The 22,471-nt window shown below is 43.3% G+C and overlaps 1 protein-coding gene across 1 annotated transcript in view; it reads right to left on the bottom strand.

The window, feature by feature from the left end:
* RNF123 (ring finger protein 123) overlaps nt 1-22,471 on the bottom strand; it is a 2,099,603-nt gene that overhangs the window by 1,400,343 nt on the left and 676,789 nt on the right. The window contains exon 18 of the mRNA XM_086938772.1: nt 5,393-5,454. Coding sequence (XP_086794898.1) covers nt 5,393-5,454 — 62 coding nt within the window. The remainder of the gene's footprint in view (nt 1-5,392; nt 5,455-22,471) is intronic.

Genomic DNA, 22,471 nt, shown 5'->3' on the forward strand with positions numbered 1-22,471 from the left:
AGCAGCCTGAATAATGTCCAGAATAGGCACCCTGCCCTCCACTGCAGTGGTAGCAGAATTGGAACTGGTAGAGTGAACGCGCAAAATCATCAGGGGTTAGTTTTCGGGCAAGTGTGTAGTAGGATGTGCACAAACCACAGTTGATGGACAGAATGCAGAACAATGTCATACATTCACCCCAGTACAGAGATCTGGGCCTAAATCCATCGTTTTTTTGCACTCCACACCACCCCAGTTCAGACATGGCCATATGCAAATCAGTCTGACCCTGTGCCTCATGGGAACAGTCCAGCCCGAACTGCCAAGCCATGCCTTCCCTGGACTGGAAACAAGCTTCCGAGGACCGGTTTCTGGCATTCCAGCAGTCTTCAGCCTGTCTTGCTTGAATCCAGTGGTGTGGAGAGCATGGGACTCACGTCTGAGCATACCCATCCCACTCGGGGTGACAAATGCAAAAACCACAGTTGATGGACAGAATGCAGAACAATGTCATACATTCACCCCAGTACAGAGATCTGGGCCTAAATCCATCGTTTTTTTGCACTCCACACCACCCCAGTTCGGACATGGCCATATGCAAATCAGTCTGACCCTGTGCCTCATGTGAACAGTCCAGCCCGAACTGCCAAGCCATGCCTTCCATGGACCGGAAACAAGCTTTGGAGGACCGGTTTCTGGCATTCCAGCCGTCTTCAGCCCGGCTTGCTTGTAGTAGGATGTGGCCCTATGGCTAGGGTGCTCGAGCTCGAAATGGGGAATTGGGTTTGAGTCTCGGCAGGGACGCTCAACATCCTGGGATTCTGGGCAAATCACTTAATCTCCCGGTGTCTAACAAAATGAATGAGTCCATCTGTAACGCAACTGGTGCTCATGTAAAGCGCTCAGATACCTTCGGGTCAAGATCGCGCTATGTAAAACCCCAAAGGAAAAAAAAAATATCTTAATGCAGAGTATGATCCAGCAAAAGGTGGTCCTTTTCTGCAAAGCCTAGTCTTTCTTTGCTTCCATCGCGGTGCTGCCGACACCACTGCAGATCTTATAGTCTACTCCGAAATCTAGACCAAATCGGACAGACCCCTTTGGCGCAGTGCCACTTGGACTTCAGATCCCTCTGCAGAGACACTATATGCCATCTGGTGTGCTTGACCAGCAGGATACAGGAGGCTGTCCGTTCCAGCAAGCTCAAAGTCATCCTCACTGAGATTCAGGCCAGAGGCTAAAGCATTGAGAGAGGCAGGACAGGGCAGAGTTCTTATTAGCCTTCTTGTAGTTTTTCTTGTATTTCCCTGAGGATTTGGACCTAGAGGACGATTTAATATTGGACCAGCCTCTGGTGCAGGATTGGACCTGGTTATGCACCTTGATGTTGAAGAGTTTTGGGGTGCTTCACTATGAACAACTTCACTTCCCGATCAAGGACGGCCTTGGGGTGAATCAAGGCGCAATCAATCACTAGTTGTGGTCCAACTCTGAACACCACAGAAAACCACTTGTGGGTCGGTCATAGAATTTAGTTTGCGACATTCCCCTTACAGTTTGAATCCTGTATATCTGAGAGTGATATAGTCCCCTAAACACTGTAGAAACGTTGGAAATTCAAAAAAACTGCTTCAAGAAGACAAGGGGTAGCTTCGGATTTACACCTATTGACACAGAAAGAAAGAACTGATGTCAGCATGTGCGAATGGTGCCTAGATAGGGTTGTGCCCACCATGTCTGGTGTGGAATGACGTCCATACAGAGGAGCCTGTACTACCTGCTGGTACACAGGAGTACTGCTGAAGATTTTCCGGATCCAGTCTGATGCCTGGGGAATTTTCAAAATGTGAGGAATCTGCAGTTAGAAGTCTCTATCAGAGAGAAATTCACCTGGATCCAGTCGGGCATCTGGGGTATATTCTAAGGTACGGAATCTGCAGTTAGAGGTATCCATCAGAGAATGTGTGCTTTATCACAATTCTCAGATCACATTTTTGCAGAATACGGTCTGGTGTACAACACAACATGGTTTCAGAGTGTTTGCTTAATATCAAAAAACGCATGCCTTGCTGATAAGACTGGTGCTGTAAAATCCATATACAATGCCACCATGTAGCCTACTCTCTGCTCCATTAGTCTCTAGCCAAAGACCTGTATCATGTGATAGAACACAGTAGCAATTATCAGAGTAGCAACTGGCTAGGAGGAGGTCTGGATGTCTAACTACAAGTGAACCCCATAAACTACAAATTGCAGAATGGCAGGCGTGGTGGCACAAATCCTGTGTACCTGGCAGTGGGAATGGCCTGGGTGGCGATTTACTCAGCTAGACGGTTCAAGCCCCCCAAGGCCAATTCTAGTGGTATAATTGAAACAAATTGCAGAAGGAATTGCATTTGGGAATAAAACATATCTTCCACTTAACCTCCATGTACCTAATGGAGGTGAATTCTGTTAAATGTAATATGGACATTTCCAAATCATTGTTTTTTGCTTCTTTATCATTGAGAGACTGATGCAAAAGCTGCAGCACTGTGGGAAGGAGTTAGCCTAACGGCTAGGGCGGTAAACCTCGAATCTGGGGAACTGGGTTTGAGTCTCTGCAATGACGTGAACATCCTATGATTCTGGGCAAATCACTTAATCTCCCCGTGCCTTACAAAAAAAAAAATGAACGCGTTCTCGTGTAATGCAACTGGCGCTCTGATAGCTGATAACTTCAGGTCAATATAAAACTCAGTTAAAAATAAAAATAAAAATTGAAATCTTTAATGACCAATCAATGAAGATCAGCTGCATCTAGCTCATTGCCAGGTTTCTATATACGTCTGACAATGCAAAATACATGTATTAATTTTTATATTTAATTTAGTTGTTGATAAAGCACACACCAATGATTTGCCAAATGTGGTGCATGAACAATCAAGTTAGCAGTCAAAAGAAAAACCCTTTTGTTCAGAACCTTAGCAAGCATTAACAAGGTCAGTATCCGTTTATCAACTAAATACTGAGTACCCAACTAGTGAAAGCTTTTGTATGCCACTGTCACAATGTTATCACTGAACCTTTGCATTAACAGGGAGAAGATGATGGACATTTTGAGATGTAACACAGCTAATTCTATTAATTAGGTAAACTGATCCATTTCTCCGAATACTTGGCAAATGATGCAGTTCCACCTCAGGAGATCACTTCTATTATGGGAGCTCCACAATACAATTTGGAGTAGATCACTACCAAACCACCTCACTGAGCAGAAAACACAGTACTCCACGATGCTGATGCAGACTAAACACACAAGTTCCGCTCAGATTACAGTTGATCTAGCATCACAATTATGCTCTTTATACCAGCTTTCAAATCAGTGAACATATCTTTCATGTCAGATTAAGTTCAACTAAAGGACCGCTGTGGAGTCACCATCCTCTTTGGCACATCAATATATTTTTTTTGTTTTTTTTTATCGAACATCATGTATGAATGCTTTGTTGTTTTTCCATGGTTGCCAGAAAACACCTGTTGGAGAAAGTTTCAACCCACGCTCAATGTCATTAAATAAAAGATTTGTGCTTAATCTAGTGTAGGTTAATGCAACTCACACAATGCTGACAACCAACAGACCTAAAGACACTATTCAATTTTCAGTGGAGCTCCCACATAAAATCAGGATACTCACCAGACCCAAGACAATGTATTAGTTTTTACCATACATATTTGAACTTTGTGGGTGGCAGTAGTTACCCCTCAAAGTTTTATGTGCGATGTGTAGTGCATTTTAATGTAAGCAACCCTAAATCCCAAGGTACAAACAGTTGCTGATCACTGCCTGTGCATTCGGAGTGTATGGGTGTCCCACCCATCAAACCGTTTCCAAAGATATTGTGAAGGTTGGGTAAGAAATTAAAGTCCATCTTGTAACTTGAAATACATGAAGCGCCAAGGGCTATCGCCCCCCCCCCCCCAAATTCAGCTTAACCTGTGATAATCTGTAAATGGCTGCCAGCATAGGGATGGAGAGCAGCAGTGTAGATATCCACACAATTGAGTGTAGACATTAGGTCGGATGAGAAGTCATGATCAAGCCCTGGGAGAGATGCAGAGGTAGACGGCAACAGAGGAGAGCAACCACAGTCTACAACCTCAAAGCAGAAGAATGTTCCAGTGGAAAGCAGGAAACAGTGGGTATCATCAACTACATAGCATCACAGAACAGTTCAACTGTACCTTGAGTGTACAAGCTGTTCACCGCAGCTCCCAGACATGAAAGTTATGCCCCACCAGCACATCAATGCATCTCAGCAGGACAATCCAAATGCTGGATCAAATAAATCATTCTACAAAATGACCTTCAAAATGCACACACCAGGCAGAACGGAATCTTGCATGGAGTAAGAACATGTTATGGCCTATTTATTCTAAGTTATGTTTGGATCCTAGAAATGCCAGGTGAGCTTTTCATCCTAGTGAGGTTGACGCAATTAATAACATTAAGGACCAAACATATTATTTCACTTCTAGAGAAAACTTAATTTTCAGTGTGTGCATTATAAACAGCTTTTAACTAAATGGACGTTAAAATATTTTTTGAATACCAGAAGAAAATCAAATTGTAACCTTAGTAATATTTTTTAAATACAGAAATACAGCTGCAAAATTAATACCACTACTCAAAATATGCACACAAATGGAATTCAGGGAGAATATTACACCGGTAAGAAATTTTATACATTGAAACTTAGGATAAAAACAATGCAGACTAAGCCCCTACAAGTGACGGTTGCTACACCCAACACTCAGGTTTAGCTTGAAATGGGCAAAAAGGAAACAGGCCTATTATTAGGACAAGGAATCAAAATATATGTAAAGTTATATAATACGAGAAGTGCAATGTGACAGAAAGAAATATGCTACCATACAGGAAAACATTTTACATCTGCTGACAATTTTCTACACTAAAGCTATTCATGATTGAATTGTTTTTCAGCCTGGTAGAAAGAAGAAAATCTTAAATGCTAGTGAGAGATTAACAGCTCACTACACATGATGGGGAGGATATGCATAAGAAGGATTTTCAGGATAAATAGACAATGGTTCACATCCTTCGTCAGAGTTTACATCTTTTAAAAGATTCCTCAACATTTTAGTATAGGTGGACGTGAGCACATCAATAGGTATATCACTCTAAAGATGAATCAGAACAAAGTTATTAACTTTCAATCAGCTCAAACATCAGAGTCTGTAAAGCATTTCTTTACAAATGCATATCTAGATAAGACGAGAAAGCCACCTAGCCTGTATTAACATCTTGTAATTATTATAAAGTGGAAACATTGAACAGATACTGGCATTAAAATTCATGGACAATGGATTATAAGTGACAAACATGAATTGTAAAATGCAAATGTTTCCTTACCTCGCCTTTGTCTTTATTGTTGAGCAGTAATCTAAGTATTTGAACTTGGAGCTCTTCTACCACTGTTGGTTAAATAAAGGAATAATTCAAATATATTTCATTTAGAAAATTAACGATTTGTTCCATTTCTCCATTTATTATGTAATTTTGCTGTTTGTGGGCTGTTGCAAAACATTACTTGTTTTTCATAGAATGTTAATTTTATTAGTTCCATGTTCCACTTGTATTGTGTTTGGGCATGTAGGTTCTATTCACCGGCAGTTGCCTACTGACTGGTGAAGGGGGCACTACGTTTACGAGTCATTGCCTTGAGAGTAAAGGCCTATATTAAAGACGCTGGCGTACAACCTCATCACTTCATGGGCCATGCCCTATCAGACATGAACAAGCTGTGAAAGCCTTACCTGAAGCTTTCTATCATTATGCCAGCAAATATTTTATCAGATTATTCTACTGGGTTATGAGAGTACTTTAAAAGTCTTACACAGTAAAGTGCGTAATTGAAGTAGATGTATAAAGAGTCAAATAAACTTGACCACCTAATGAAATGCAAACTTCAGCAAAAGAAAATCATACACCTTAGCCCTTCAAGTAAGTATGCATGAATGCAGTCAGAATGCTCATTTCAAATGGACAATGAATTTGAAGAAAAACAAAAATGCTTATCCCATATCTTTGGACTTTTTATTTGTTTAAAAAGATGTAAAGAACAGACAATATCTTTGAGGTTCAGTCACAATTCAACCACAGTACTTGCCACAGTTGTCTGACCACTCAGATAATCAGGTCCCTTTTGAAGAGATGTTACCAACTGTTCTTAGCGGGGAGAAGATGGCCACTGAAGGTCGAGCAGTCTAAGCATCCACTGATCAATACTGCTACCCACTCCAGCTGTCTGTGAAATGTATCTAATGCTTAGTAGCTTATTTTGATGGGTAACAGAGAATTCCCTTCACCTCTATAGTTCAATGGGTAAGATACCTATGCACTTGGGGTGTTTGGCTAAGTTGATACATGGACTCTGCACTTCATATCCTGGTACTTGCAGCATTCAGTACCACAGGATTTTCTAGGCAGGGTCGAAGTACTTTTGAGGGCACTCTGTATGAAGGAGAAAGGGCAATATACAGCAAAACTAAATTAACAAGCATTTGCAATGCAATAGGTCTCGAAGCATTAAAGTTTTGAGTTATTGGCATTGTACATGACAATGTGTTGCATTAATTTTTTAGCAAAGTCTGTATTGGTGAATAAAGATGATTTGCAAGATGATAGCTGTTGCAAAATATTAAGCAATGTTGGCAATAATATTATATTATAATAATATTGTAAGTTACTGTTGTACTTATAAGTATTTTGGTAGCGCATAGTGATGTTGTGGTGCCCCTGAGTGATGCTGTGGTGGTGCTGAGTGATGCTGTGGTGATCGGATAGATAGTGAGGGCGATAGATAGATAGAGGGAGGGAGAAAGATACATAGAGGGAGGGCGAGGGAGAGATAGAGGGAGGGCGAGAGAGAGATAGAGGGAGGGCGAAAGAGAGATAGAGGGGGCGAGAGAGAGATAGAGGGGGGCAAGAAAGAGATAGAGGGAGGGCGAGAGAGAGAGTGTGAGTGTGTGTGAGGGAGAGAGTGTGTGTGAGTGAGAGAGTGAATGTGAGTGAGTGTGGGAGAGAGTGTGTGTGTGAGAGAGAGTGTGTGTGAGAGAGAGTGTGTGTAAGAGAGAGTGTGTGTAAGAGAGAGTGTGTGTGAGAGAGAAGAGAAATAAGCTACTTATCAAGGACTTCATTTAGAGAATGATGGTAACGTATAATCCTCCAAAAGGCAATTAAGTATCTTTCATATGTGTAATTTCCATCAGATGATTCTCAAAGAAAAAGAATCGCTGTCCTCCAGGCATTGTACCATGACAGTGGTAATCGCACTGAGGGTGAATTCTCCAGTGAAAATTAAAGAAATCACATTAGCATCACATTTTTTAGTATCATAGGTTGCCACCCTTCTCTAAATTTGGTTGCTATTGTCAAGCTTCAAAATACTTTATTTCGGCTACAAGCCATAAAAGTACAGAAGACAATTTCATCAATATAATACATTAGTAATTAGGTTGCTATTGTCATCTTGTAGTCATTTCTGCTCATTGCCTTAGCAAAGTCGCATAAGAAGTATAATAAAACAGGGTATACAGATTGTGGAATGTTTACTTGAAAAATATACTAAATGCCAATAAAAATGATATTTAAAAAAATATACAAGTATAATAAAACAGCAATGTTTTACAAATCCAAATTAAACTCCTGAAAATCGCAGAATTTGATTTTTTTGCTTTCTCGTTTGTGCCAAGGTATATTCCAATTTTCCATGCCATAGTACCTTGTTCCTCCACTGTTGGCTTATGCTATAATCAAATTTTTAGCTATGATGGTTGTTAATCTGATGCTCAGGTTTCACGTTCCAAACCAACACTAACAGGGCTGCAGACTACAGCCGTACACAAGATTTAAGGACACTTATTGGTAACTCGCACAAAATAGCTCGAACCCAAAAATGGGAAGGGCAAAGAATAAATTCCATGTTTGCCCCTGGTCTAAACCAGTCTAAACCATCGAAAGCACGTATGCTCTTCAACACATTCAATTGTTTCAATTGATACACAACAGATTCATAATTTATCTAACACATTGCTAGTTTGACAAGCTATACCTTTTGCTACATACAATGAAAGTGATTTAATTTTTTTATGCAGAATTTTCTCATTGATATTTCAAGCAAAAGCGTGAAGATAAGAGGTACTATATCTCAAAATAAGGGGTTTGAAGAGTACAATAGTTCAGCAGGCCTGAATTCCCCAAAATATCTGATAAATTCAGGTTGTCCCACACAAGGGTGAAAGTGCGGGTCAAGGACATTAGTAGGACCTGCAGATTTCCCAGATGTTCTGCAAAAAACATTAAGGCAGAATGTAAAAAAACATAATCATTGCACCTACCAGGTGGAAATACCATATTTAGGCTCCTAAAGTCGGTCATTACCACGTACTGCCAACAAATATCATTCTCCTCTAAAGTGTGTTCTGCAATCCCTCAGCAGTTTTCGGACCATTGTCTAAAGACAAATTCAGTAAAGCGCACTCCTTTCAACTTGAGGTGCCATCCTTTGTAGGAGGTATGCAAAAGGTCTTGTAGGCCCAAATTAAATTTAAAAGGTACAGTGGGCCTGGGATGAAATAATGTAGCCACCTTGTCTGTTTATTGAAGCCAGTAATTAAAATCTGGGGACAGCGAACACTTCTAGCAAATGAAGACAAACAAGGAAACGAGGAACATATCTCATTTCCGGAGACTATTTTTTCAAGATCTAATCCCTCCTAATTAGCTTCACAAATCTCTTCGCTGTTGCTACAGACCTCATTTCATAGGGCTGAATAATCAGTGCTTCCATGAGGCCACACCATCTTGGCCTACTTGTCCAGGTTAGTCTTGCCTGCAGATATGTCTGGGGACGGCCAGGCAGTCCCATGTGCAACACCCATGAGGATAAGGAGCGATGCAATGAATGCGCATTCACCGCGACCTGCCTGACCACCATTACTGCTGCACTGCGGCCGCGGACGACTATAGCACTGGGCTTCGAATCGGGGGAGCACCAGCGAGCTGTCCTGTGACAGTTGTGGGCACAGGGAAGCAGAGAGTGAAAGGCTCTGGTTTCGGCAGACGAGCGCAGAGAGTTCCATTTGACTGGCAAATGCGGCCGGCCTGGCTCAGTGACGCACCGAGGGGAGTAGCGTCCATCCGCACACATCTCTTCCAGTCACTCGCCCTCTCTGTGCAGCTCAGCTGCAGCCTGGAGCTCAGAGCGAGCCTCGTGCCCTGGCTGGGTGAGGGAACCCGTCGCCCCACTCGTAGGTATCAAGGGGGATGGGGGGGGCTATCAGTCACTCATAAGAACCAGGGAGGCACCGAGTGCTGCTCTCTGCAGCTGTGTTTAAGGAAACACAAACACAGAGGAAAAGAGACTGATACACCAAACACACAACACAGGCAGAGACATAAAACACAAAGTCCTGCACACTCAAATCAGGTATAACAAGTAGTGTGCTACTATATATAATTGAATAGAAAGCTGTCCAATGTTGATTCCTGGAGTTTCATGGATATCTCCTTTATTTGATCACCACACCATTGATAATTTACAGCCAGCCGACACGTGTTTCGTTGTAGGTCTGTACATGCACAGAAGCTACAACTCTTCGGGGCTCAATGGCTGGATCCTTAGTATTAGGGCCCACGTCCGGTGACAATTCCAACCCGGCAGGGTAACCTTATAATGGGCGGTGACGGTGTGTAGTACTCCGATGATTCGTATTAAAATGTAGTGGAAGACGCCAGTATTCAGCACATATGTGCAACAAGTATTCACTATTCCCAATTTCGTAACTGGTCAGAAATCATTCCAAATTGCCACACGGGTACCTGGGGTGTCTCTAGCTCTGGGGCCGAATCGCCCTCGCTAGACTGGCATCTGGGACCCAGTTACGAAATTGGGAATAGTGAATACTTGTACCCACCGCTGTGTATGGAGGGCGAAAACTGCCTGCGAGACGAGCGCCCGAAGAGGCTCAGGTACAGGATCAAAGCAGGGAGGAGGGTCGTCACGCACTTATAAACACGACGGTAGCCTTACGCTTGTTTTTATTGCTCCTGCCACTGTGTAACTCCCTCATAGCCCAGAGCTACCCCCCTTCTATGGTTACCTCCCAGTTTCCACAAAATATATAGAAACGCTTACATATGGTTCACGGCAAACTGAATGTTCGTGCATGCGTGCAACTACCTTACTAAATCCACATTGTTAAAGAGAAGTGTTTTAATATTGCGCTCTAAAACAGGCATTGAAAAAAGAATCCCATCATGATGAAATATTTCAGGCACTAAAAGAGGTATTGCTGAGACCGCATTATAAAAGTTACCTGAGGCAATGGTCTACCGTTAGGACACGTCGTCCTCTCTAATGTGCACTTGGGCTTTCGGCTCTTTGGAGCACTGTCCACATGTATTTTGAGGCCCTAGGATTTAAGGTGTTCTCAGCAGAAGATTTTCAGCTCTTTCTGGATTGCAAAACGTTTTGGGGGAGGCTGATGCTTCTTGTGAGGTAATTACAGAACCTGGAGGTGGTTGGTTCGAATGTCAGCCTGCTGTTCTTTTTCACCTGAAGCAATACTACTGGAGCAAGCTCACGACTTGCGAGTTTCGCTTCCAGATAAGTTGTGAATGTGAGTGCTTGGAGGATGATGCTGCTGAGTTTGAATGATATGTCCATCTGCAAAGAAGCAAGTTCAGGGATGCAAGAACTTGGGGTATGTGGCCTAATCTCCTTTTCCGAAGACTTCCTACATTTCTTTGTAACCACGCGTCACTACCCAGAGATATAGGTATACTGTGATCCTGTACCATGTGACCTGCATAGATCCACACCTCGACCACCACTTCTCCTGCCATGCAGACTAAAGGCTACATTTTATAGCACCCAATATGAAACCCGGGTCCAAGCATAAAAGGTACCTCGGGAATCTTGAAAGCGGTTGATTTCACTTCAAAGTGACAGATTGTTGAACTAATTAAGCACTCTCCTAGCATGTCCCCGAACTCCTGCGTCTTCTAATACTTTAAAGAGGTGCGTATTCCTGCATAATGAGACGGGGAAAAAAAGATTCCATGCACAACAGAAAATTGAGTGCTAGTAAAAAAAATGTTTATTATGAGGCATTGATGCACAAGACAAAGTGGCAGCACAACTTGTTTAACAAGTTGTATCTTTCTATAATAGTGTTTCTGAAGAAAACTTCATGTCCCAGGTACACTTCTTAGTTAAAAGCTTATTTTCAGGCACTGCTTAAAACACGGCAGTGATCTTCCAGGGATACCCAGTAAAATAGTTTCCCCAGCTGGGGTCTGCTTACCGTATGCTGCTAAGCTATGCCACCACGTTAGACGCATATCTCTCTATGCTTCAGTCTCACACCTACTTACAGCTATTATTACTTCAATTTTAGCAGTGGTTAGGGTTAGCAAAACTAAGCAAGCATCTACATGCGTGCCAACAGCTAGACTTCCTGGAAGAAGATAGATCACAGACATAGTGAAATCACATGCACATGACTAAGTGAAGCGTGTGCACATACAAAGTCTCTTGTTGCACCTGGATAAAGTAAATTAGAGTGAACATTGTTGACAAGCTATTGATGGCGGCTATAAGCCTGATCTATTTATTATGAAAAATTATGACAAAGGCAGTATGCCTAACTTTTTTATTGTGAAAAGTATATGTTGAAGCCAATAAGCCTTTAAGAGTGGATTTTTAATACTGTGCTAATGATTGAAGGCGTGTTTTTCATTACAATAAATGTTGTGTAGTGACATAGTGTGCTACAGTGTTGCGGTTGGTTACACCCTGTGACAAATACATAGGGTAGAATATTTGTATTTTGAGAACCTTTGTTATGCCATTTTGAGAAGGTTGAATACTGTTTTGCCATTTTTAAATGTATGTATATTTGAAACTTTATACCGGAGGGCTGACTTGTGGGAAAGCTTATGCAAAATTCAGTAGGCCACCTCCGCATCAGTGCACCGCCAGCAGCGCAGCCCCACCTCAGCAGCAATACAGCATCAGCGCAGCATCATCTCCGCACCGCCTAAGTATCAGCACAGCACCACCATCTGAGCATCACTCCGCACTACCGTATCAGCACAGCACCAGCGCACCACCACTTCAGCATCACTCAACATCACCTCAGTCTGCCCTCTGAATTAGGCATCTGTTTATTCTCCCCTAGTGTCCGCCCGCTGCTCATGTTGTTAATTTAGGTACTAATTCCCAAACTCCACCCTCCCGTTGTTTATGCCCCCCCCCCCAAATGTTTTTTAATAACAAACGAGCCTTAGAACAGGCGGGAAGATATTTTTTGTTAATTCTTTTTTTTTTTTTTTAAATAGTCGTCAGTTGTACATGTCTTCTTGTTTATATGCAACGTAACAGCAATGCTTGCAACACATTTTTATTATAAGTTTTCAACATGATGCACAGCAGCCACAATATTCTACAAAATAGCTTAACGATATTGGCATAGTCAATATCTCTGGCTAATCACTTACAAGGTCCTAAAGGCGAGACCTATTGGCCATGCCAATGCTTCCAAAGGTTGCCAATGGTGGAGATTCCAATATTGTCCCATCTGTCAAACCCTGGTTGGTAGCATAATGTCCCAGGTTTTTGAGTCGACCACAATGGAATAGCCTGATTTAGGGCATCTAGCCAGCCCAGTTTCCTGTTAGCTTGCAACCAGATGTCAATCGTTTGAGCCGTAGGGCCAATGTATCGGCCTCTCTTGGAGGTACAGAGCCTTCAGATATCCCTCTCTTCCTATTTGGTATTTATCCAAAAGATAAGCTGGATCAGTCGAAAGGCAATACACCCAGTGGTTCACTACCACTAATTGTGACGCCCAGTAGTAACAGCATACATCCTGGAGAGTGATACCCCCATCGTACCAGCTTCTGGTTAGTTTATGCAAAGCGATGAAGGCACCCTCCCATCCCACCACAAAAGGGATCTCACCTCGCTCTCTACGATTCTAAAGTAGGACTCCTGGATTTTATATGAGCAGTTCTGAAGTACATATAAAAACCGACGGAGCGCAAGCATTTTGAAAAGGGCAGCTCGGCCCAGTTGGGAGAGGGGTAGAGTCCTCCAGTGTTTGATATCGTTCCGCAGCCTGTTCAAGGGCGCTACTAAATTGTTAGTGTGGAAGATGCTGGGGTCCAGGGTGGCGTAGAGTCCCAGGTAGCGAAACCCTCCCCCCGCCACCTCCACTTCACAACCCGGTAGGAGTCTTGTGGCCGACCCATGTAGAGGAAAGAGCAAAAATTTAGACCAATTACTCAAATAACCTGAGTATTTCCCAAAGTTCATGAAAATATTTAAGATTCTGTGAAGTGACTTTGCGGGGGAAGCAAGATAGAGCAAGACATCCTCTGCATAGAGGGATATCCTTTCTTCCTGTTCCTCAGCCCATTTCAACCCTCTTACTAGTACAGCCCCTCGGACCCAGGTCGCCAACGGCTCCAGTATCAGTGAAAAAATCAATGGAGACAGGGGGCAACCCTGTCTGGTGCCCCTTTTCAGTGGGAACACTCGGGATGTGCGGTTATTAACTCTGATTTGGCCTTTGAGATCTTACATAACAGCCTGATCCAGCCCAGGAATTTTGGTCCAAACGCCAAGCTCTGTATCACCTCGAAGAGATATGGCCACTCGATCAAATAAAACGCCATTCTGGGGTCTAGAGAGAATACAATAGCGTCCTCTTCTATAACGTGTTTGCGGCCAATCACACTGTGAAGCCTATGTAAATTAAGGGCATAAAGCCAGGACGTCAGCAGTTTCGCATGGATTTTAGCATCAGCGTTAATCAGAGAAATCGGTTGATGCGACCCACAACTGTTCCATTGTTTTCACCGGCTTGTGGATTACTAAGAAGGATGCAAGCCTCTGGTCTTCTGGCAGAAACCCTTTCTCATAGCTCTCATTATACATGTCCCTCAGATAGGGCGTCGTTATAGAGATAGTTGTTGTATAAGCTTTATTTCAACAGCTCACGTCAACAAAGCTATAAAACTCGTTTTAAAATATAAAATAGTTGAATCTACAGCAAGTATATCCAACTAATCCATTGAAATATCATGCTAAAACCAGAGAGTAATGGGCTAATCAGTACAACAAAAAGTATAGCTGTCATTAATACAACACAGTAAAGTTAAAATATGCATAAATTGCATAAAAAAATAAATGACAAAAAAACAGAATAGGTCCAAGCACCAAACATTTCCTATTTACATTGCGATTTCAATTAAACCCAACTTACAAAGCCCCCTCAAGGAAACATTACCAGAAAGCTAAAAACTGTAAAGTGCATGTGCAAAGTGTATAGTTAGGCCTTAAGTTGATATCTTAGAGGCCCAACGAAAGCTACATATAGGCTTCAAGCGACTGGGGGCTACTGCATTCCTGTCTGGACTTTCCTTCTTATTTGCCATGCATGGCCTAGGAACCTGGCCACACTGCAGACAAAGAGCGGCCTTGGGTCCGATCTAAGGATACGCAGGGTGACGCATTGCTCCTGGGTGCCCAACTGCCGGCAAATCGGTTTTAACCATTTTGCCCTAGGTGTAGAATATGCCTGGCTTACAAACATGACATGGGCAACACTTTCCACCGGGCCCTTACAGCATGGACAGTCCCTAGGTGTTGGATTATGTGTATGCAATTTGGCTGTGGTTTCACAGAGTGGAAGTGTACCAAACCTAAAGTGGATATATAAGAGGCTGTCCTGTGGGACCTGAATTATGTCTAGGAAAGGATCTAAATATCTTTCCTGCTTGTGCAGATAAAATTCTACAGTAAGTCTCCCCAGGTTTGGTTTACTAGATTCTTGTTGGTCCACCCAAACCCAGTAGAGGCGCTTGAGTTCTTTCCTAGGTGGATCTTGTTAATCCCAGTGCGTTCAGAGCTCTATGGCTGTCATCATTTTCTTGATATTAGAGATCCAACCCACTTTACTACTTGTGTCTAGCCTAATAACCTCAGATAGGGCTTCCGCATGAGGCAAGAGCTCTTCAGTTTGCATGATGCGAACCCAGAAGAGCAAGGGCCGAAGCCTTGCTACATCACCTATGGGTCATCTAGTCAAACATGAGGGGAGTGAGAGGAACATATTTTGGCAGCATCACTAAATCCCTGAGGAATTTGTATTCTGATCTACAGAGATCATGGGTCTTCTCAAATCCGCACAGCTCAGCTCCATACAATGCTTAACTGACAGCCTTTGCTTCGTTAACCTGGAGAGCTGGCACTACCGGTATGCTGTGTGAGGAGCGATGTTCCTTCCCAAGTAAACCCACTACCCTTTGTGGCTCATTAACATCTTTGTAAGATGGTTTTTCCAGGACATGTTCTCTGCGAGGCGAATACCAAGATAGTCAAAAGTACTCACTCTTTCTAGTGGTATTCCACCAAGCAGGGAACTGCCTCGATACAGCTTGTGGGGGTTGAAGGCCATACATTTTGGTTTTAAAGTGTTAATCACCAGCCCTCAAGTATCGCATAATAGTTGGAACTGGTTCAAAAGGCGTTGCAACCCCACAGGAGTCTTCAACACCAACAAGTGGTGCGATCTGCCTCCTTTCAAGTCCCCATTACCTGTGTTTTAATCTATCGCCCTCCCCAGCAAATGCCATACTTCCTCTCTGCCATCCAGGAGCTGCTAGCCACTCTAGCAGTAAACAATTCATCTGTCCTGGTGTTGGGGATTTTAATTTCTAGCCCTCTGACCCTGCGGAAGACGCCATGTCAAAAGAATTTACTCAACTCCTTCTCAGTCTTAATTTCCTGTCACATGTCCACACTCCAACTCACATTCAAGGTCACACCTTGGACCAAATTTGGTCACTTAATATTCCTGTTTCCGCTCCTACTGTTACGCCCTGCCTTTGGTCCGATCACAATTTGATTTCGTTCTTTTTTTATTTAAGTTTAGCCAAAAGACCCTCTATTACAAAGGAACACCTGGGCTCGTAACTGGAATAAAGTAGATATACCCTCCCTCTGCTCTTCCCTTTTGGCCTCCTGCCCTGCCCTTGAGGAACTCACCCCACCATCTCAAATCGATACCATCAACAAATGGCTGTCCAGTGCTTGCGACCAAGTGGCCTCTCTTAGGCGCGTTAAAATTAGACGCGCCCATGATGCCAACAGATGGTTTATCTCAGATCTCAAAGAAAAAAAACTCTTGGTGCGCCGAGCAGAGCGCGCCTGGAGACGTGCGTACTGTCCGACGCTAAAATCACAGTATACCTCCATCCTAAATGAATATAAAAAAGCCATCCTCCTTGCCAATACCAACTATTTCTCTGGCAAAATTCTTTCGGCCGAAAACCAGCCCAGGGAAATCTTTGCCACAGTTCATGAGTTGGCCTCTTCAGACAGAGTTACCCTCAAGCCCTCCCCCTCCCAATCCCTCTGTGACTCTCTCAACGATTTCTTTATTGAGAAAACTGCGGTAATCAAGGCCAACATACCACCGCCTTCCCCCACCTTCTCAGACCCTCCTCCACCGTCCAATATTTCTCAGCTGGACCAGATAGCTCCCTTGACTAGGGAAACCTTCCTTTCTCTACTTACTCGAGTGAAGTCAGGATCACCCTCTGAGATATGCCGGGCTCATATCTTAAGACAAATCTTCTCGGCTTGTCCCCTGCCCCCTCTCACCTTCCTTAATGAATCCCTCGAGCAGGGTGTTGTTCCTGCTCTCCACAAATCGGCCACAATTATTCCAATTCTAAAGAAGCCCGGTGCCGATCCCTCTTCCCTCCCTAACTATCGCCCTATTTCCCTTCTTCCATTTCTGGGTAAAGTCCTGGAGTGCCATGTCACCAAAGTCCTCAGCTCTTTCATTGAGGACAGCGGCTGCCTAGCACCGTGCCAGGCAGGTTTCCGTCCGTCACACTCTACCGAAAAAGTTGTCATCTCGGTCACGGACAAGCTCAGGGAGGGGATGGATGTCAATTTGCCCCAGGCCCTTATCCTTCTTGATTTATCCGCCGCCTTCGACACGGTTGATCATTCTATCCTTCTCACCCATGTCGAGGCGGCGGGCATCAGGGGGCCTGCCCTGGCTTACCTCCTTTCTGAGGGATCGCACACAGGCCGTCCATCTGGCCGACTTCTCTGCTCCCTCACGCAAGGTGCAGTGTGGCGTTCCTCAAGGCTCCTCCCTTTCCCCCCTACTGTTCAACTTATACATTTCCCCCCTCATTTTTGCTTTACAGAAGATGGAGGTCACGGTATTCAATTATGCCGATGACCTCCAGCTCATATTTACCCTTTCTGACTCCCCTTGTTCCACTCACAACTTCCAATCGGTTATGATCTTCATCAGGGAATGGATGAATTGTAACCACCTCAAGCTCAACCCCGATAAAACTGAGCTGGTTCTTACCGGCGGCAGCTCCAGTCCCTGGACTCACTCCTTAGGCCTCCCTCCCTGGGTCCCCCTCCATCACCATCCCCCTCAGTCAATCAATCAATCAATCAATTAATTAATTTATTTGTTACTTAACTCCAACGGAGGTCCACAAAAATACACCAATACAATAAAAGAAACATGCTTTATAACAAATACAAAAATCTGCCTTAAGCAATCAGCAAAACATTACACATACCAACTGAACTAAAAATCAGAAATTCTAATAAATAGCCAGAAATGTTTTAAAAAATTGAAATATTCTATGGTAGATCATTTCATTAGGAGGGGACAACACAAAATATCGGGCCTCCTCAGCGGAACAAATATGACATTTAATAAAAGAGGGTCTCAAAACATACGCCTTGCCCTTAAAAGTTCTGGACACACAAATAGCACATGATCCTGTATTTGGGAGCGCACAGTTCACAAATTCTCTCCTCTCTAGGAGTTTTTTCACAAATGCCCGTTACGTCTCTCAAGGGCAACAGGTTAGTTCTTAAAAGAAGCATTAACCTTCTGATGCCATGTGGAACATTCCATGAGAGATAGGGCTGGGGTCCGCTCCCCGTTGCACTCACACGGATCACCTTGTTACGAACTTTAGGATGACTTAAAGCTATATCTCTTGCTGTACTAATCGTGCTTACAGACTTCTTTAAAAAAAGAATTCAGTACAGGCTTTGGCATGGGTGAGTCACAATTTAAATAGAGCCCAAATAAATGGTTTGCATGGGCAAATGATCTAAAAAAAGCTGATTTCTCTTTTAATTTTACAAAAATTTCCAGCCTCAAAGCGGCCCTTAAAGTGCCCTCATCCCCCCAACAGAGAGAGTTCCCCCACCTCAGGACCGCTGCCAGAGAAGAAGTGTAAGAAGAAACTAAATGGAATTCCAAACGAAGAACATGTGGGGCTGCCATGGAATTTAATTACAAATTTGACGGAAAAACTGGCCTTCAGCCTTATCAAAAGAAAGCCAGTAATTCCTATCCAAAACTTCTGCAGCATAGGTTAAAGTCGGGGGAATTTTAACCTTAAACACTGACAAAACATGATTAAAATGACGTTTCCCACAGGTCTTATAAAATCTATTTAGAGCTCCAGCCTGGGAGGCGGCCTTACCAACACACCGGTTGATGTGCTCTGAGTCATGCCCGTTTTTTGAGAAAACCTTCCCCAAATACGGGTACGCATTGACCAATTCAAGTTCTTCCTGCCCCAACAGCCACTTATACCCTTTCTTTATTCTAAGACATTTCTTGCAAAAGACTAAAATTTTACTTTTGGCAATATTGATTTTCAAGCAATGCTCCTCCACATAATTAGTCAAGGCATCCAGACGACGCTGTAAACCAATGGGGGTTAGATCAAAAATTGCAACGTCATCTGCATATAGTAGAGAGCCAATGGACATTGTACCAATTCTAGGGGCATCCCCCTTCGCTGAGTTTACTTTCACGGGGAGGTCATAAATATAAAAAAAAGAAAAGAGGGGCCAACAGGCAACCCTGCTTGAGGCCATTATGTGTATTAATCCTGCAGGAAAGCCCCTGCGAGCCACCCATCATCACTTGACACCAAGTGTCTGTGTGTAATTCTATTATGAGGCCCAGGAGATGGTGTGGCATACCAAGATGAGAGAGCTTTCTCCACAGCATCTGACGATCCACTTCGTCAAAGGCATGGAGAAATGAATAAAAGCTGTGTAGACTAACATGCCTTTTGAAAAAACATATTTCTTCAAAATCGTCTGATGTTATCCAGTGTTCCGTGGTTCTTTCTGAAACCTGCCTGTTCTGCCGGTAAGATGTTCTGGTCTTGGGCCCACTGCTGCAGATGCTGAAGTATACTTTTTGCAAATAATTTGCCCGCAGCGTCCAGCAGCGTGATCTATCTGAAGCTAGTAGGTGACCTTTTTGAGCCCCTTTTATACAGCGGGACTATGATACTCCCCTTCCAAGATGAGGGAATGCTAATCGATTGAAAACAAAAGTTAAACAGTGGCACCAGGAATGCTCCCCATGCAACTGGATCCCATTTAATTAGCATGATCGGTATACCATCTGGGCCTTGAGCACCAGAGGTTCTAGCGTTCTTTATGTAACCCATCACTTCAGCCCTTGATGGGGGACCATAATCGCCACAACCAGCCTCCTCTATTACAGGCATCTGAAATGGGACTGAGCTATTAAGTTTATATAGTAGAGAAATATAGTCCACCCACTCACTTTCTGGGATCGGAATCGGGAGTGCCCTCTGTCTGGAGTCATAATACTCTGCGATCAGGTGGCAATACTTTTGTGAATCTTTGGCTTTTGTTGCTTCTCTCAACCCAATCCATTTAGCATCCATCTCGTCTCTCCTTACTCTTAAATTATAGCGGCCTCTAACTCGCTTTAGGCGATTAATTGCCTGTTGCACGGCTGTGGAAAAATGTTTGTATTGCTTCCACACTAAATTGTTAATTTCAAGGTTTAAGGCCTTCAGGATAGGGGGAACCTGATTTACTCTACATCGGCCGGGGGATACTGAGCTTAAATTTGTAATCTTCCTCATTTGTGCCTCAAAAAATTGCATGATATTAACGGAGGCGTTACTGTGCTGTTCTTGGAAAGTTTTTTTCACTATCGCACCTACCTCGACTGTATTTTTTGTGTCCAAAATGAACGACCATTAGACTTCTTAAAATCAATCGAGCCCTGGCACAAGTGCCCTTGATTCAGTGCATGTAGGTTGAAAGCCCAAAGTCAAGCTTATTACACTATGATCACTCCATACTGACGGGATAACATCTAAATTTTCACAGGCCCCAAACATTTGATACCAAAAGGCTACGTAGTCCAGTAAACTTTGTGTGCGAGAAGAAAGAAAAGTAAATTGAGCTGGTTTATCGACTGGCATCCTCCCATTTAGGATAACCAAACCTGCACTTCTAATACTATCAAGCAGAAGGAAGCCCCGTTTATCCGTTTTTGTTTTATCCGGTAAAAAGGATTCAGGAATATGCCAAATTTCCTCTTTGTCTGGGTTAGCATATATTGCCTGCGATGAATTGGAAATTTTTGCATTTAAATCTGCCACTAATACCACTATAGAGCATTCTTCCGTGGTGGCAATTTCCTTAATATATAAAAAAAAAGTAAACGCAACAGAGAATCAAAGTTTTTACCTGGGGGAACATAGAGATTTGCCACCAGGAAGAAGGAAGACCTACCAAACTCTCCTAGACATGCCAACTTCATGCAGATGCAAAGATTTGACGGGTGATAAAAGACTTTGATTCCAATTAATACTGTTCTTAAGCAAAATGGAGACCCCGCCACTAGCATGTCCCCTTTCAGAATGCTTAGCATAGCAAGAAAAGGTAAAAAACCCATTACAATCAAAATCTTTGCACGCCGAAGTCTCTTGTAAGCATATAATCAGAGGATTTAAAGATTTTAAATAATTAAATTTTTCCTCATCATGCCCCAGACCGGCCATATTCCAGGACAGAAGAAGCCCCCCCTGGCTACCTCAGAGGAGCGCTTCTTTCTACCTCTGTACAGTTGGTGTTCAGGGTTTTTGCTACCCAACTCCACTGGGCTAAGGCATCTTCTTTGTTAGGAGAATGATGTGCAACTACAAAGTCAGACACCAAATTTATTGATCGGCCCTTTTTATTTAATGAGACCGTAATATTTTTAGCATTGCCCATAGGAAACTCTAGGTCAGGGCCCATAGCGTCCCACACCACAGAAATGCCCTGTCTCTGAACTTGTGGGCGTAGGATTGAACTGCACCTGGTAGAATAATCCTCAGAATTTGAAATAGAAGTTATGTCCAACCCTCGTTTTAGAAAGTGCTCACAATTCTGTATGGCCAAATTGACCACAAGCAAAGAGCAAAAGGTGACTCTAGAGAAGGAAACATTCTCATGCTGAATGATATTCACATTTAGGATATCCCTACTTTCTAACAACTTCAATGCCTCTATTTCAGAGAAAAGTTTGAGAATAAGTCCTCTGTTTATCGGATCAGACTCAGTCTCGAATAACCAGATGAAATCCACTATGGGCGATGAAGCAGTCTGCACCCTATTATCTTTCTTTACAGCATCTCTGTGGGGAATCCATAGAGGCACCCTATCTCCATTATTAACCATCTGTACTTTCGCATTGAACTCGATCGGCATGTGAGACCCTACCTCTAGGTTACCGTCTGGTCCATCCCCCAGTACTATGGACCATGTTTGAGGTACATGGTCTCCACCTCCCTGTATTATTCTCCTTCCCAAGAGATCATCCCCCTCACTAAACTGAAGAGGATGAGGTACTGGAGGGGACTGCAGCGGGAGACTTGATGGCGCCACTACTGCTCCGGTGACCCCTGCTCTCCCATTTGGAGACAGAAGAACTGTGACGGGGATCCTAGGAACACCTTCCCCAATTAGCAGTTTGGAACCACCCTCCTCCATTACAGTCTGCACAACATTCTGGGTATCTGGGATCTGTGGAAAATGTAACTTTGAAATTTTTCGTTTAGGGAATCGTCTTTTCCTTTTTTGGTTCTTCTTCCTATTTTCCCCTTTGCTTTTTCTGCAAGCTCTCCCCTCTTCCCTACTTTCGTTCCCGTGTTCGACAAAGAGTTTGAAAGTTGGACCTGTGGGGCAGATGGAGTTGGGGCCTCCCCCTCTATCCTTCCCACGCCTTTTTGCCCAACATTTACCTCGATTTTCTCTGATTCCTCAATAGCTCCACCGGCCCCCCTTTTCCCCTTAATAAACAAAGGGTAAAGTTTTAGTGGGACATGTCCCAAAGGAAGGCCCACTACAGCTTCCTCAAAAAGTGAGCTTAAACAAAGCTCTTCATTTTCAAGGTTGCAGGAAGATTCTATTGGGGCAGTGAGTAGAGGGGCGTACCTGCTTGAACAGACACATCTCTCTGCTCTACACGAGGAACCGGTAAAAGGGGTCTAACATCAGGTTGTTCGTCCTGACATACGGGAATAACAGAGGGGGAA

The sequence above is a fragment of the Lissotriton vulgaris genome, chromosome 9, assembly GCF_964263255.1.
Source record: "Lissotriton vulgaris chromosome 9, aLisVul1.2, whole genome shotgun sequence".
In the NCBI taxonomy this organism is placed as follows: Eukaryota; Metazoa; Chordata; class Amphibia; order Caudata; family Salamandridae; genus Lissotriton; species Lissotriton vulgaris.